At 46.2% G+C, this 17,549-nt stretch overlaps 1 protein-coding gene across 2 annotated transcripts in view; it reads right to left on the bottom strand.

Annotated features, from left to right (window-relative positions):
* ZDHHC9 (zinc finger DHHC-type palmitoyltransferase 9) overlaps positions 1 to 12,727 on the bottom strand; it is a 31,887-nt gene extending 19,160 nt beyond the window's left edge. Inside the window, exons 1-3 of one of the 2 annotated variants that reach the window (XM_060001602.1) lie at positions 12,539 to 12,727; positions 12,130 to 12,197; positions 10,635 to 10,936 (exon numbers count right to left, since the gene is read on the bottom strand). In XM_060001602.1, the coding sequence (XP_059857585.1) occupies positions 10,635 to 10,801 (167 nt within the window). In that variant the 5' untranslated portion in view covers positions 10,802 to 10,936; positions 12,130 to 12,197; positions 12,539 to 12,727. The remainder of the gene's footprint in view (positions 1 to 10,634; positions 10,937 to 12,129; positions 12,198 to 12,538) is intronic. The other variant, XM_060001603.1, reaches the window with a different exon arrangement.
* Between the last annotated feature and the right edge of the window lie 4,822 nt (positions 12,728 to 17,549).

Genomic DNA, 17,549 nt, shown 5'->3' with positions numbered 1-17,549 from the left:
GACAGACGGTATGTCCAGCATGCTTGAAGGCCAGTGAAAAGCTTCAGGGCTGCTGACTGACTCTGCAACATCCACTCACTCCTCTTCCTTCCTCAAAGAGCTGAGCCAATAGATGATTAGTGACCATAAGCAAGGGAATAAGAAAATTGTATCTCCTTAGCACCCCTTCTCAACATCATGTTTGTTCCCCTCTTTCCATAATTCACCTGGAAGGCCATTCCTCTTTCTCTCTGGATATCCCAGCTCTACTCTTCTTTCAGATCCAAAGCCATCAATGCCGTCACTGTCATCAACACAGCCACAATTTATTGAGAACACACCAGATGCACTAAGCTCTTTAGGCACATTACAGCATCCACTTCTCACACTACATCTATAATAGCTGAAGAATCTGGCATTTAGCGAGGTCTTGGCTCTTCCAAAGGCCTATCCTAAACTGCACTGTTTTTCACTATGTTGACCTCATCTCCCCCAACTGAACTTCATAAGAGCAAGAACCTTGTCTTTTAGGAGTGGGAATGCCTGGGTTTGAATTCTGGCTCTACCAGCTCCTAGTTGGGTAACTGAGTTAACTTCAGTCTCCTTATCTGTGAAATGAGGATGATAATGACAGTATTTCATAGGGTGGTTGCGTGGTTCAAATGCATGAATAGAAATAAAGTGCTTAGAACTGCCCTTGACACATAGTAAACGCTAAGTAAACGTCAGTTATTAACATTATCATCACGGTTCTCTATCTCCCAGAGCCTAATACAAGTATGAGAACAAAGAGGCTATCAACAAATACTTGTCGAGTTGAACTGAGTATCAAACCAAATAAATGGGAATACGTAATTAGAGTTACCACTGACCTATTTTTACTCTCCTCCTCCTGAGGCATATTTTCTCCTTCAACATAGACATCTTCTCTTGGAGGCAGACTATAAGTGGATGAGCAAGGACCAGAGGCAGAGTGAAGAAAGTAAGCTAAGGAAAAAGGCTTATCTCATCTGCACAGGGATTAAGCAAGCTGCTGTCCACTCAGAGTAAACGTTTAACCCTGGGTTGTACCTTCGCTGCAGGTTTGGAACAATCCCCATGAGATCCTCCTCCTGCCTCCGTGCCACACACACGACTGCATGGGGAGTTCAAACCAACTGTACTGAGCAGTTTGCCATGAAGGTGAACATACGGAGTGAACTTGCAAAATGATTTCTGTGGCTTTTTGTTTGCTTGCCTGCTCGTTTGTTTTTTAATAAAATCCTTGGTCTTAGCTTGCTTTTGTAAGATTTTTTTCCTTCTCCTAAAAGCCAAGGGTAGGATCTGGCTAACTGAGTTCAGGGTAATGAAGGTCCTTCCATATCACTCGCTTGTGGATTACCCTCTTTTCCACTATTCCCCTTCACTGGTACAGATAATTAAGAAGTGGGGCTTCCCTGGTGGCGCAGTGGTTGCGAGTCCGCCTGCCGATGCAGGGGACACGAGTTCGTGCCAGGTCCGGGAAGATCCCGCATGCCGCGGAGTGGCTGGGCCCGTGAGCCATGGCCGCTGAGCCTGCGTGTCCGGAGCCTGTGCTCCGCAACGGGAGGGGCCACAACAGTGAGAGGCCCACGTACCGCAAAAATAAAACAAAAATTAAAAATAAAAACAAAATTTATAAGGGCTTCCCTGGTGGCGCAGTGGTTGAGAGTCCGCCTGACGATGCAGGGGACGCGGGTTCGAGCCCTGGTCTGGGAAGATCCCACATGCCGCGGAGCGGCTGGGCCCGTGAGCCATGGCCGCTGAGCCTGCGCGTCCGGAGCCTGTGCTCCGCAACGGGAGGGGCCACAGCAGTGAGAGGCCCGCGTATCACAAAACAAACAAACAAACAAACAAACAAACAAAAAAAGAAGTGAATTCAGAAAAGTCACCTCCACTTACCAGGGACCCAAAAGGACACAGGAGAATCATGAGGCTCCGTTTCACAAACAAGCCAAATGAAATTACCATGCTGACAGAAAACAGCCATCTTCCTCATCACTGCCCATCTCTAAAATCACTCTTGAAAACAAAGAAGTGACGTCTCCAGGATTCAAACTGCCCTGGGTGTATAGTCTCCAATGAAAACCCTTAGAAAAATCAGAGCCATCTGATTGGCCACCTAAGGGAGTTTAAACTGTTTTATTAGAGGGAAAAGATACAGAGAAGGTAGAACACACACACACCCACACACACCCCACACACACACATACTAATGTCGCCCCCATGCACAGAAGACCCAAGCTTAACTAAGTCCCGTTTCAACACCTGCTTGTTGACCAGACAAAGAACAACTTAGATTTCAATTACACTATGCCATTAAGGATAAAGGTCTCTGTAATCTCCACACAGACTATCATCTGCACCTGCTAAAACAATCCACTCTGTATGTCAACAAGTACACAACAGGCCCATTGTATTGTTCTCCAGAGACAAGGATACTGGCAGCCAGTTGTCACTAGTGAGTGGGTGTGGCTGGCAAGGCAGATGTGGGACCAGCAGGCCTTTCTACCCCGAATAAGAAGAAATAAGAGAGCCAGCGGCTAAGACCACTGTGAACTACAACCCATCTGTCTGTCTTTAATACCCACCTAGGTCAGTCCCATAATTGCAGTAAGCTAGAGATCTGTCTTGTATAGGAATAAGCTATGTGAAGATTTGGGGGTAATTCCCAGTATCGACCTCAAAAGTCAGGAGTACCCTCAAACATCACTAATTTGTCCTAGTGAAACACGGATCTGTCATCCACAAATATAAGCTGTTTTTGAAACCCCGTAGTAGTTTCCATCTATATCGATACGAATAATGATATCCATACACTTCTTGACACAGAACTCTCCTTTGTCTTCAGAGTACCACGGGGTTAGAAGTTGCTTTTCTCCCTTGTGAATCTTATAAATGCAACCATGTGCCCACTAAGTCTTCATTTCTGCCACCTGAAGAGACATCATCATTTTAAGCCATCCTCTACCAACCTCTCGATTGGCCTCAGGCATCCATAGCTGGACTAGACGACAGGACTCCCACATGGTGGTACTGACCAGCAGTAACCAGCAGTGCCAGGCTGAGCTGGTGTGTCATGTCCCATCCCCCATCCCTAGCACACTAGCGTTCATTGGAGGGACAATGATAATGACACAGACTTCAATTCACACAAAAAAACTCAAAAGAGATTCATGAGGGGAGCTGGTAAGAAACCAGACAGATTCCATGGCAGGGCTGCCTCACAGACTGGCAGTGTGGACTACTGTTCTATACTCTGCTTCAAAGTCTCCCTAATAGCTTTCTTGCTATGCTTTTTGTTGTTGTCCTTTTATCAATGCAATCAATCAGCCAACAAGTATTTATGGGTCTAACAAATGAAGAGCAAGAGAAATGGGAGTTAATTTTGTTGAGGAAAACATAACTAACATATGAAACAGCTAAATAAGATAAGACCAATAATCAAGTGTTCACATGGTGAGTCAGACTCTAAGGACTGTAAGTGGTCAGAGAAGAGCTCTCTTGGGAAGCTGATGGCTGCTTGAAACTGCTCCCATAGCAGCCATTAAGGTTGGCTTTAAGGAAGAGCTGTGCTTGGAACGGCAGGAATGACCCAAGGATTGGAGCCCCATAATGGCCCTTGATCCCAGATAATAGAAATAAGCCTTTGCTATAAGTCCTCCCTGATATGGATGGCTGTCTGTCCTTTTACGTATGACCTACCTCTAGAGCACAGTAAACACGTACAACCACCCATAAGACTGGTTCAACATTCTTCTGATGACACTCAGAGTCTGCTACGAGGGAAAAAGTTTCCTTGGACACTAAAAACATAATTTAATATCACCCTCCAGATTTACTGCTATGTGAAAGTCAAAGGAAAATGCATAACCCTGTTTTGCTCCAGGAGCAGTGGGGAAAATTAACCAAACAGGGACCTTTTCAATTGTGAGGCAATGAGCCATCCTCTCACTGAGGAAGGCCAAAATCTCTATCCAGGCAAACCTGCTAAGTAGTTGCCAAATTTCAGTTATAATAATAAATTTCACATTTCAATTATAATATAAAAAATTTCAATTATAATATCCTCCTGATCAAGAACTTAGAATAGTTCCCTGCTGCCTATTATATTAAGCCCCCCACTCCTCAGGCCAGTATTCCGAGGCCCTCCTTGAACTGGCCTTATCTAATCATTATCATAAGGTTCTTGCCTCCTCCTTGCTCCATTCCAGACACATCTCCCTCATTACCCTGAATTCACTAGCCTCTTGTTATTGCAAGAGGCATAAGATGCCTTTTTTTGTTCTTAAACACAATACCACCTCTGGCATCTCTGAGGAGGAAGATTTAGGACTCCTCTCCCTCAATAAACATCTCAACTGATGTAGGCATGCTAGGGACATCCCTGTTCTTTGTGCTCACTTTTCCTAAAATAGACGATCACTATACTCAATTAAGACTCATTCTCAAAAGATGGGAGACTCATTCAGTGGAGACTGACAGTGTGAAACTCATTACCACAAAAGGTAGTAGAGGCTGAAAATATACAGATGAATTCTGAATGACAGAACCGTAAAGAATTGTTAACGGAAAGCACACTGTTCAGGAGACATGACCCAATCCTTCTTCAGGGGACATGCTTTATCAGGAAGTTGAGTTTAGCTAAGTACTGTTAACAGATTGATATCAAAGAGGCAACTATGCCTTTCTAAAACTGTCTTTGGTTGACCAAGTCACAGACAGAATCTTGGGCAGGATAAGCACAAGACTGAACCTCCATAGAGCAGCTCTGCAGAGAATACTCTCTTGGTTAGAGATCATGATAAAGTCACTTTTTCCTCTTCCTAATCTCACCTAAGGAATTCAGGAACCTGGACCTTGTCACTGTAGGCACAGATATTCTGCCATGTCAGAGTCTGGCTCTGGTCTACCCAGCCCTGTGTCTCCTCAAACCTGCTAAGTTTGTTATCAGATTGCCTCTTCTCTTCCTCCTGTCCATGGGGACACGGTGTCCCTTTCATCACCATCACCCACAGGGTAACATGGTAGGGAGCACACACTGCTTAATTTTTCTCTGAGCTGTCCTCATCCCGGCAGCAGGGACTAGGGGCAGCGACAGCAGTGATAACCTCTTGTAACACACAAAGCGTACTTGCTAAGTTCACACTTAGACATGGGCTCCCTTGTCCCTGCAAGGCTACCAGAATGCCATGCTGGAACGCTGTCAGTTTTCCACAAAGATGCCTTCGTTTTCTAGGAGCATGGGCTAGGGAGGCCAAAATAACCTGGAGTCCACTAAGGTAACACAAACACTAGCTAGCAAGACCCCAGAATATGCGTGTCCAGCACTCAGCACCATGCACATCTTCAGTAATCTGCACGTCTTCACGATTCCGTATTCAAAAGGTAACAATGAGATGAAAAGTAGTGTCATATAGGGCTTCCCTGGTGGCACAGTGGTTGAGAGTCCGCCTGCCGATGCAGGGGACACAGGTTCGTGCCCCGGTCCGGGAGGATCCCACATGCTGCAGAGCGGCTGGGCCCGTGAGCCATGGCCGCTGAGCCTGCGTGTCTGGAGCCTGTGCTCTGCGACGGGAGAGGCCACGACAGTGAGAGGCCCGTGTACCGCAAAAAAAAAAAAAAAGTAGTGTCATATAAAGGCACTGGCTGGCCGATCGATCTTGATGAAATAACCCCATTTCTGTAGACTTGGTTTTGTCACCTGCAAAAGGATAGGGATAGTCTCCAAGGCCCCCTCCGGCTCTATCACTCTATGATTCTGTGAGTCAAGACTGTTACATTTTAAGTGCATCCAGAATGTATCAATTCAGTAACATTTATTGATCACCTACTCTATGAAAGGCCTGGCAGAGGGCACTGTGGGGGCCACATAGACACAGAAGATGGTCCCTGACATTGAAAGAGCTCGAAGTGTAATCACCACAGAATTCAGAAATATAAAAAATGTCAATTACATATTAAATGACTGGTATGTACAATTAGTCCTGAGAATGCAGAAATTACTAGAAAAATTTCATGAAGGAAGGAAGACTCAAGAAGGGACTTGAAAAAGAGGTAGAATATGAATAGGCTAGAAGTGGGACAATTACTAAGCAGTGCTACAAAACTTCTTTCAGTTCATCCAATTCAACGACTCCTCTGTACATCAGGAGCACCCAGGAGGGTCAGTCCAACAGGGTTTGATAGTGCCTTGATACGGTTTCCTCTAGATATAGCACAGTGAGGCATAAGCACTGATCATAGCAGCAAACTACTTCTACTTCAGGGCTCAAGAGTCACACAATCATTCTTGCCACAACAGAAGTCTCAGGACCTTGACCCCACTAGTGATCTGGTCACAATGTTAAAAGAGACAGCTAGGAAGCCACTTCCAGAACACAGTGCACTTGGTCCTTTCCCCAAGCTTTATGAGGAAGTTGAATTTGACTAAATACCACAATAGCCTTTCAGTAGCTGGACAGCTCACAGGTTGTCAGTGTCATTCTGCTATAGTGTCCTAACATTCCCGGCCAAGCTGTTTGCTATGTGTTCATCACACAAGCTGGACAGGGTTTGGGCAAAAAGGACTGAGAATGGTTCATGTGCTCAAAGCTCACACTTCCTAAATACCTCATCCTAAGAATACATTAGGAAGTTTTTTTTTTTTTTAACTAAAGTATTTTTTTGAAGTATAGTTGATTTACAATGCTGTGTTAATTTCTGGTGTATAGCAAACTGGTTCAGTTATATATACATTCTTTTTTTTATATTCTTTTCCATTATGGTTTATCATAAGATACTGAATATAGTTCTCTGTGCTGTACAGTAGGACCTTGTTGTTTATCCATTCTATATATAAAAGCTTACATCTGCTCACCCAAACCTCCCACTCCATCCCTTCCCCACCCCACCCCACGCCCGCCGGCAACCACAAGTCTGTTCTCTACGTCCCTGAGTCTGTTTCTGTTTCATAGATAGGTTCATTTGTGTCACATTTTAGAGTCCATATATAAGTGATATCATATGGTATTCATCTTTCTCTTTCTGACTTACTTCACTTAGTATGATAATCTCTACTTGCAAGGAAATTTTTTTTTAAGTACTGTACAATTTACACTCTGCTTCAAAATTCAAAGACATTTTTACTACAGATACAATTACATTTAAAATACAGCTACCTACTGGTAATCTTCTATCCCCTCCTTTTCTGTGTGTGTATTTGAATTTTCCAGACAGACACAAGAGTTATATAGAATTTCAGACTCTCAGAGTTGCAAGAGGCCTAGTGATAATCTAGCCCAATTTCCCATCCTAGGCAGGAATCCACTCTGTGACAGCAGCCCTGAGAGATGGCTACCCAGTTTCTTTGGAAACACTTCTAACAATACAGAGCTAACTCGCTCCTGGATGGACCACCTTTGCTCATTTTACGTATTCAACCTACTGTCTGTCCACTGAAAATTACAGGTCCCTCCTTTGAGAAATCTAAACGTGTAAAGGCAAAATCCAAAAATAAAAAGATGTCCACTGGCACTACTAACACTGCATGTTTTTCATCAAGGGGCGCCCACATGCCTGACCAGATTTCTCAAGCCATCTGGCTGACCCAGGGCTGTGCCACGGGTGGTTATAAATCACCTCGCACTCGTTCCTATGCACCTGCTGCAAGCAGGACGCTGTTACTAAATGCAGGTCCAGATGTGCCTCAAGATCTGAACTTTCTTCCTCAAGGCCAAAATGCAGCAGCCAGGGGACATATAGTCTACGCTCCTAGACAGTTTAAAGATGAAAAGAGACAGCCCTTTGTCACTGGTGGTTCAGACACCCTCAACTGCCTGAAGGCAGGGGGCTAGATCAGCTGATTTTTTTTTTTATGCGCGGTATGGGGGCCTCTCACTGTTGTGGCCTCTCCCGTTGCGGAGCACAGGCTCCGGACGCGCAGGCTCAGCAGTCATGGCTCATGCGCCCAGCCGCTCCGCGGCATGTGGGATCTTCCCCGGACCGGGGCACGAACCCGTGTCCCCTGCATCAGCAGGCGGACTCTCAACCACTGCGCCACCAGGGAAGCCCCCAGCTGATTTCTTGAGGTCTCCCTAAGTTCTCATACTAGTGAAGGAGCCCATATTCTGCCCCCAAACCCTATCCACCACCACGTGGTGGGTAGTAAATTACAGACCCCAAAGAAAAAGGTCAACCAGAAAGAAATGTCATTCCTCAGAGGCATGCTGGTATCCTCTGTACAGCCTGTCATTGGTTAGGCTCAAGGCAGCTGCCACCTAGAGTGCCTGTGTGTCTGCATATGACAGACAGATGCATGCACACTCACAAACACAGATTCTACCATTCTCAGTAAAAAAAGCATTCATTGCCAGGGTCCTCTCCCCTTTGGTCAGATGTAGCCTTCCCCACTCCACTGCTCAGCTAACACGTTTACTTCCTTCTCCCCTCCGGCCTCCTTACTCCCTCCCCCAAGCCCTACCCTCAAAAATATTTACCCCACAGACAGCTGGAACCCAGGGCAGTTTACAAACAACCTCGCCCTTCATATCTGAGGGCAAAGCGCAAGAAATAACTTGGGGGAAAAAGTCATCTTGGTAGAAAACCCAACCTGCCTCTGTCAAACAGTAACTTGGCTAATTACAAGCTTCATCCCACAGGCAGTTTTCTTCAGAGGCCTTCAGGGCCGAAGTGGAACAGATCCGTATCAGACTCTGTCTGGCTCCCAGATACAAAAAGGGTCAAATGCCAGTAGCTCCAAATTTCAAGTTCCCTTGGCCAGTCAAACCAGAGGTTTCCTGGGCCCAGAATTACCAGCTCACTCAGGGTCTAGGAACAAATCTCATCTCTGTTTTGAATGGTTCCAACCACAAAACTTTAACCCTGGGCGGGGCAGGGAGGGTGGCAAAAGAGCTAGTGATTCAGCAGAGGAAGGAGTGAGAATGATAGAAAGCAGAGTTCATCTCTGCACTTCCAAAAAGAAGCAAGGCAGGAATAAAACAAAGAAAACTTGGAGAAGGGTGACGAGTGGGGAAACTTTTTTTTTAATGTTATGCATATGCCTGCCCACCTGCACACACTCACTTGTACCACACATAGGTACACACACACACAAGTACACACACACACACACACACACACACTCAGCCATGAAACTCAGACTGGAAAGCAGCTAAGAAGCCAACATCAAACTGTCTGACTTTGCCAAATACTTTACAAAGTCAGCAGCAATAGCAGCAACAGAAGTGCCTTTGACAAAGAGGTCCTCTGACCTTACTTTCCTAGCCCTGTTATAAACTACGTCCCCCTCCTTCCTCTGCTGTTACTCAAGCCAGCTGCAAACATCAAAAAGTCCGGTAAAGGGCTTCCCTGGTGGCGCAGTGGTTGAGAGTCCGCCTGCCGACGCAGGGGACACGGGTTCGTGCCCTGGTCCGGGAAGATCCCACGTGCCGCGGAGCAGCTGGGCCCGTGAGCCATGGCCACTGAGCCTGCGCGTCTGGAGCCTGCGCTCCGCAACGGGAGAGGCCACAGCAGTGAGAGGCCCGCGTACCGCAAAAAAAAAAAAAAAAAAAAAAAAAGTCCGGTAAAGCAGCCCAAAAAAAAATCACTCTTGATGCACTGGGTAAGCCTGAAGCCCTTATAGAAGAAAGACAAAAATGAGCCCCAAGAGACCAGAGCTCATTTTAATTACCCACGAAATCTGGCCAAGAAGCCCTGTCCTCCGTCCCATGGCCACACCCCCTCATGGGAGCTCCATTTCCAGGTCACGGGGCACAGGAACTGTAGCAGGCTCCTATTAGGTGTGGTTCACAGTCCACAAACACACCTCTTGGCTCCTCAAGGCCTTCCTCATAATACTGTAATCCCAAACCGATCAGCATTACTCCCAGCCCTAGAGTGTACAGCATTCTCAGCATACCCAGGAGTCATGCCACAGTACCCTAGAATCCAACTGGCCACTTCCCTTGAGCAGTGACCTACACGGACTTCAAACAGTGGCTCTAGTACTAGCTATTACATCACAGAAAAAATAACTCCAAGGCTGGTATCAGGCACACACAGAATAGAGAGTTGTTTATGTTGAGCGATTCTGAGTGAAAGAAAGAGCAACTCACATTTAATAAGCACATATGTGCCACACACACAGCTAGATTGTGGCACAGCTGAGGCTGGAACCAATCTGCAGGTTCCCAATTCAGTTGGCTTTTCAATTTAACAGCTAACTGTTAAATTGGAGCCCTAAGGAAATAGGACCCAGAATAACAGAATAAGTGAGTATTATGGGGTGGAGTTATGACCACGGGGCGTGCCCCTAGGCTCGGGAGGGGTAGGGAAGAGGCAGTCTGTCACTAAGCACCTAAGGAGACCACTGAAAAGGGGAGGTGAGTAATAAAGACAAACTCTTTTATTTCCCAAGTGTTCCAAGGGTGGCCCCAAATCAGTGCTATAAAATTGGTATCAAGGGTCTTGGTGTTTCTAGGAGGCACATACTCTGCTATAAGCTCAAAGCAATGAATTCAGTTGGCATGATCTATAGACACTGCCCAAGAGGACAATGACAGCCATCCAAGGACTAGCCACAAACTCCCCAGAAAGAAGGTTCTTCCCCTGGACCCAAGGTAACCATAATCAGGCAACTGTACTCAATGGAAACTCACTCGAAGGCGAAGAAGAGTGTACACGTCCCCAGGATGAGGAAGAGGGTCAAATAGAAGATGCCCTTTTGCCGGGCCATCATCACGCGGCCATCACAACAGAAGGTGTTCCTGCCTGGGAGTTTCTCCCATTTCCGTGTCACCTTCTTTCTCACCACCATCACAGACATGATTGGAATTGCTGGTCCAAAATGGGTTTTGTGATTACAAGAGGGAAGAAACAAAAGCTGAGCCCAGCTTTGAAATCACGTTGCCTGCTATTGCTGCCGCTGGGTCAAACATCATCAGAAGTCCAATTTCTAGCCCTAAGAAAAAGCACACACACACACACACAAATGAGACAGGAACAAGAAAATGCAGTTCAATCTTCCTTTCCCAGAGGCAGAAAGATGAGCACTGCTTGAAGGGATGGGGGTGAAGAAATGGGAGAGTTTATTTCCAATCTGTTTTTGTCCCCTAAAAGAAGAAAAGGTTAAAGGTTCTCAAAAAGAGAAGGGGGCTAGCATATCTTCTTAAATATACCCCTTTACTTCCAATATAATACTGATGATGTGATTATCATAGAACCTTGGAACTAGAAGGGATTTTGTAGTTGATAGGCCCAATTACTTTGTTTTGGAAATGAGTAAAGTGAAGACCGAAGAGGGGAGATAACTTCTCCAGGGTCACAAAGCCATGAAGCGAAGCCAAGAAAACAGGTCTGCTGACTTTCAGTCCAGGGAACTTTCCACTATACCATATTTTTCTATAATCATCACAAAGAGGACTCTAAAAATAATAGTAGAGTTTCTGCCCTTAAGGAGCCATTCCCACCCCTCCTCCAGTTCTTCGCCTTCTTTCTTCAATTAGCCACTCAAATGTGAATCACACCAGGGAACAAGTCATCCTCTGGCAGAGCTAGGAGGTTGTGGACACTCTGTACACAAACCCAGGTTGTATTTACTCAAAACAGATTTCCCCTAATCAAACCCTCCTAACTTCCTGAGTCCGGGAAATGAACCAACCTTGCTGGTCTAGCCTAACATTGGTGGGAATCTTAATGAAACCACATCACAGACCTGTAGGTGAAAGGCTGACTTAAGCAGGAGAGGTTCTGATATGGCTGGGGGGAGGAGGGGCGGGGGGGGGGGGACGGCAGCAGTCAAGAAAAGTCATAAAGGTGCTTTCTGGGACATTTCAGAAGTACCATCTCCACTTAGCATCCTGAATCCCCAGGCCCAGCCTTTCTCTGCCACTGCCACCCTTCTCCTCCTCTCAGGTCGGGTGCTGTGGCCTCTATTTACTGATACCACATGCCCCGCGCTGGCAAGAATGAGGCGGAAGCCTGCAGCCCAACTGACTGATGAGAAACAACCAACTCGAAATCATTCCTGGGCTGGAGAGGGTAAGGGTCCCAAGAGAGACGAGGAACTGAGCAGGAAAAGGAGAAGGTGGAAGGCTTGGGAAAGGGGAGGGGGCACCAGAGGTACAGAGAACACTTCCTTTGTGTAAAACTAACCTGGAAAACAATCTTCTCCTGATAAACCGGCCCAGCGAGAGAAGAGAGACCAGGAAGGGGAGCCGGGCCTGGGAGAACAAAGATCAAAATCCGTCAAGAACCAGCGACCGGCCCAACGGCACGGGGCCGAGGCCGGAGTCCCAGGCGGGCGGCGGGCGCGGCCTCGGGAGGCCCGCCCTGCCTCGGCCACGCCGCCGACCACCGCCCCGGGCAGGTTGGGACGTGCGCCACCTCCGCACGCTCGTACACACTCACACACGCCCCGCCACGTGTAGTCACCCTCGGCCAGGGGCTCGGAAGTTGCCTAGCCGAGAAGGGGAGAGCCAGGGTCCGCGCGTCCCGGAGTAGCCGCGGGAGCGGTAGACCACGCGGCCGAACCCCGGAGACCCCCACCCCCACCCCTTGTTACCTGAACCCCGGAGACAGAACTCGGCCGGGAACCGAGGCCAGGAAGTGCACTGTCCCAGGGGACCGCGTCGGCCGCCCGAGGTGGCAGCGGCTTCTCCCCAGCCCGGAGGCTGCCTCCTCCTGACAAGGGGCCCCAATGGTCGGGGCCCTAAACCAGCTGTGGCAGCCGCCCACCACTGGGCGAATGGAACGCTCCTCACGTCACCAGGTCGTTCCAGTAGTTGCTCGCCCTCCATTGGCTGATCCTCCTCTGTGCCTCCGCCTCTGCCACCCCTGCCCCGAACTATCATTGGCTGAGCCAAACGCCGCTCGACGATGCCTCCGCCCCACTCTCCCACCCATCTCCCGGCTTCTTGCCCACCTGCCAAGCCATTGCCAGACTCCCTTTGGGGTCTGAGCGCCAATGTGAAGTGTCGCCTTCTATTAATATAGTTCCAAAGAGACTGGGGTGAAGGGTAGTGCCAATGGGACCAGGAGGGACAGGGGACCTGCCTCCCCCCACACGTACTGTGAGACGCTGAAGCAATACTGGCTCACAGATCCCGGTGCTCACCCCAAACTAGGTCCTCCCTGGGCCTCTCCAGCCCTGCTTGCATGAAATCAACTGCGACTCGGGATTTTACTCTTTACCGGCGTAAAAACAAGTCCTCTGCCTCCCAAGTCCTATTCACTAGGTAGGGACCCCACCTCTGTCCCAGTCACCCTGGCCTGCAGCTCTAAGGCTTTCAGAACAAAACAAACAAACGTAAAAAGGAACTTGAAAGGAATAACTGTCCCCAAGAATAGAATAATTTTGCAGTATCGCAAACAAAAAAATTGACAGTGATGAGTTTAGAGAAACTCTACTTACAGGACGTAAATTCTTTCAGGTAGATAATGAAGTAAAGATTGCTCCAAAATGCTTGTAAATTCGTATTAGATTTGAAGAGCTTGTGAAAATGAGGCGGCGGGCGGGGCGGGGAGAGCGGGGAGCGGGAATCCAAGGCAGAATTTCCACCCACCAACCACATTGATTCTTTCCTTCTGTCGCCTTCCTCAGCAGGGCAGTTATTACCATGATGAGCCACTGCTACTGATCTGAGCGAGTGGCATCCTTTAGAGTAAGATTGGAGCGGGGAAAACAGTTGAGAACCAGAGTATCAATATTATACAGTAGACTTTAAAAGACACTAGGTCTGTTTCCACTAGGATGGCTCTTGGCTTCCAAATATAAAGGGAAATAAGAGAGAGGGCTAAAGGTGGCCTTTCCTTACCTGTCACGCGGTTAGGGAGAGTGCCCAGATTGTCAGCTATTTTCCTGAGCTTGAATAAAGTTTCTCTAGGGTGAAGGTATTTGCAATGAATACAAAAGAGACTGCCAACGCTCTTCCCAAAGCAGTTTTTTGTGTTAGTTGAAGGACCACGTGCATGGTCAAGAACTATTCCTCCTTTTACAGGATTTGGGTCCCACATGATATGAAGCAAAATGCTACCTAATGATAGTTACATTTGACACTTTCATGGCACCCTTCAATCAAAAATTTTAAAGGATTAAAAAATCACTAGGTAATTCTCTTATGAGAGAGATGTGTTATAATTAATATGTAGGGGAAAGTATGTCTTTATAAAGGTTCTATTGTTCCCCAGCACTCATGCTGATTATAATCATCGGTTTAGTCTTTATGAACCTTATGATCAGTATCATTGCCTCCAGTTCTCCCCTTTAAATCCTGGAGGCTGCTGGTATTGCACACACTTGGTATGGAAGGGAGAGGAACGTCCCTCAGCCCCATCAGGCCCCTGGATTCCCAAGCCTGTGTACACCAGGTGCCCTTGGGAGTGGCACAGTCACCCCAGCTGCCATCCTCCTAACTGGGGAGCGGACAAAAAGAAACCTCCACAGCATCCAAACATACTTTGTCCATATCTCAGGTGCAGATGAAGCCCGGGGCGTCCTGGAATCAATGTGTCACGGCAACGCATTCCTGAGCTCTGCCCCTCCCTCCTCTGGGTCACATTCCCTCTGGGATTAAGTGGCTGTGTAGGTCAGGCTTGCTTTATTACAATCTATTATTATTTGTACTCACCTCTAAAAGAAAAATACGGAAAATGTATATGGACAAACATTCCATACCGATTCCTTCTATGTCATTACATCGTTTTATATAATCCCGAAAGTCTTAATACACACACCCAACTACACTGTGACTATAAACTAAGATCGTTTTTTTCTTTTCTTTTCTTTTCTCTTTCTTTTTTCTGTTTGCTCTTCCACAAATCTCTAGACTTCATGCGTCCAAATCAGTTTTGGCCTCTTTGAAGGGGAGTTACAGTCACATGGTGAGCACTCGAAACAGCATGGAATAAAGGTCCAGGCTTCCACTGTGTGGTCACATATATTCTGGTGTGCTTGTTTAAAAGCACCTGTCTCCATATTGATGGTTCCTGTGTGAGTGTGTGTTCATGGTGTGTAGGTGTAAAGTGCTGTCTGAACAACCTCAGATCCTGAGTGCCGCCACTGGGTTGCAGCTTGCCTGTTAATGTTGCTTCAGACATCTCTTCTGTAAACACCCAGAGACCCCTTCAGTACTGTATCCAAGAACAGACCCCAAAACTTAGTCCGCATCCTGCGGTCAACTCTTGTTGGCCCTTTTCTTCCTCTCTGTTTACTTTAGCCTCAACCCTTCCATGCCCCCTTGCTCTCCTACCCACACAAGTGTCCCTTCCCACCTCACCTACCTGGCCTGCTCTCCTCTCTTTACTTTCTGGCTATAAATAAACATATATTTGTAGAATGAATTGATGAACAAAGGAGAGAACCACGGACACCCTGTCCACACATGACCAACTAGTGTTCTTAAGCAACAGTTGTTTCCCTGAGGCCTGGGCTGCTATCACTGACGCAGAAGAGACAGGATGGTGTGCATAGTAGAAAGCTCCAAAGCTTTACAGCCAGAAGGACCCAGGTTCAAATCCTGGCTCTGCTACTTAGTAGCTTATGTAAACTACAGCAAGTAATTTCTCCTTTCTGAGCCAATTTCCTCATCTGTAAAATACAGCTAATGCCCACTTCATAGAGTGATAAAGGGGATTGAAGGTAATGTGTGTGTGCTAAATGTCTGGCATATAGGAGAAACACAATCAATGTTGTATGTTCTAATGACGTCTGTGGTAACTGTCGTTTCCCACCTCCCTCCTTGACCTGCACTGCTGACTTGGGGGAGAAAGGTAAGAAGAAGGAGACCCATTCTTCACTCTGTCGAACCCTTGTCATCCATGTGCCGCATGTTTACAGACCCTCTAAATCCGTCACTGAAATTAATCCTTATCTGACTGGCCACTTAGTTTCTCAATCCCCGGGGAACCCTACTGCTGCTTGGGAAAAGCTTGGGCTGTAATCTTGGTCTAGTAGAATGGCTGTTACGTAGCACCATCACCTCAAGTGAATCCTCAATACGGCCTCCACATTATTTGTTTCAACAGGTGAGAGATCAACGGCATCTCTTTCATTACACAACTTCTGTGTTCACATCACTGTGCTGGGATTGTTGGCTCCTGTCAGAGACTGAGAAGCACCTTAAAGACGCCACCGTGTGAAAGCCAAACATACAAGAAGTCCAATAAAAACTGCCTGGGGTGACAGGGAAGGTGCTATCACAATGCAACTAAATTGCTCAAACCCAGCCTCTGCTTCTGCCTCTGATGCCTGTCTGCTCTCGCTGGTTCTGAATTTTATTTCCTCTCTAGATTGTGGATTTCTGACTCCACCAGGAATGATTTTAGATGCTGTGTCAGACCCCTCAACACTAGTCCTAAGACTACCCTCTCACTAAACAGGAGTCATAATAACATCAAGAGAGACCATTTATTAAGGACCTCCTCCGAACCAGGGATTGTGCTAGGTCCTCACAGCTTAGGTTCCTAGATTATGGTCTAAACTCAATGTCTAAGTGAGAGCATCTGATACTGACCCAGCACAGCCCTAGCCTCCCACTCTGCCCAGCCTTCTCATTCCAGGAGCTGACCTCAAGGGATTGTGTAGCCCAAAACTATAAGCTGGTTTATCGGTCAGTTAAGTATGTGTCAAGCACCCACAGTTTGCCCAGCCTGTACTAGGCACTATGGGAAATACCAAAGAAGTAAATGACATGATCCCAGGCTCTAAGGAACTTCAAATATTCTAAGCAAAAAAAGACCAGCTCATGTGAAGTCATTAAAGATAAACATGAAACAGGGCAATTGAGTCCAATTCTCAACCACGCACAGCAGAGTCTCCAACCTTTTAAGGAGAGCTTGCCTCAGAAGGGTGTACCCTCTCAAATACTGTTGATAGAAGAGGAAATTGGAAAAATCTTTCAGTAAGGCTATTCAGTAGTATCTCTTAATATTTTTACATTATATAACCGTTGACCCAACAATCCTACTTCTATTGAGAAACACTAGCACATATGTTCAAAAACATATGTACAAAGATGTTCACTAAAACATTGTTTGTCATTGCAAAAGTTAGCAAACAAAAAGTTCTTTAACTGTATACACAGGAAAGGGTAGACTATCACCTTCCTGTATGTATGTATATATATTTCAATAAAGATTTTACATTAAAAAATTAAGTATCTATCTGCTGACATGTAAGTATGCCCAATATATACTAAGTTTAAAAACCAAGTAACTAAACTTTTATAAAATCCAAACTTTATAAAATTTAAAAACCATTTTGTGTGTGTAAGTGTATGATTTTATGTACATATATTTTATTTTAAAAGTCTGGAAGGATATTTACTGAACAGTGGTTACCTCTGAGGAGTGAGAGTGATGAACAAACTTTTAAGTTTTACTTTATACACTTCTTTCATGTCTGAATTAGTTGTAAGGAGTATTATTAATTTTAGGACTTAGAAAGATTTAAAAAATTATTATAAGGCTGTATACCTCTCTTTCAATATGGCAGAATGACCACATGCATTTATATCCACTCTCTCCTAAGACATCATTAGAATTATAGTAAAGGGATTAAAAAGGCATAAGCTCAT

The sequence above is a fragment of the Delphinus delphis genome, chromosome X (genome assembly GCF_949987515.2).
Source record: "Delphinus delphis chromosome X, mDelDel1.2, whole genome shotgun sequence".
NCBI classification, from domain to species: domain Eukaryota; kingdom Metazoa; phylum Chordata; class Mammalia; order Artiodactyla; family Delphinidae; genus Delphinus; species Delphinus delphis.
Note: the sequence above shows the minus strand (reverse complement) of the source record. Positions and strands in the feature narration are given on the sequence as shown.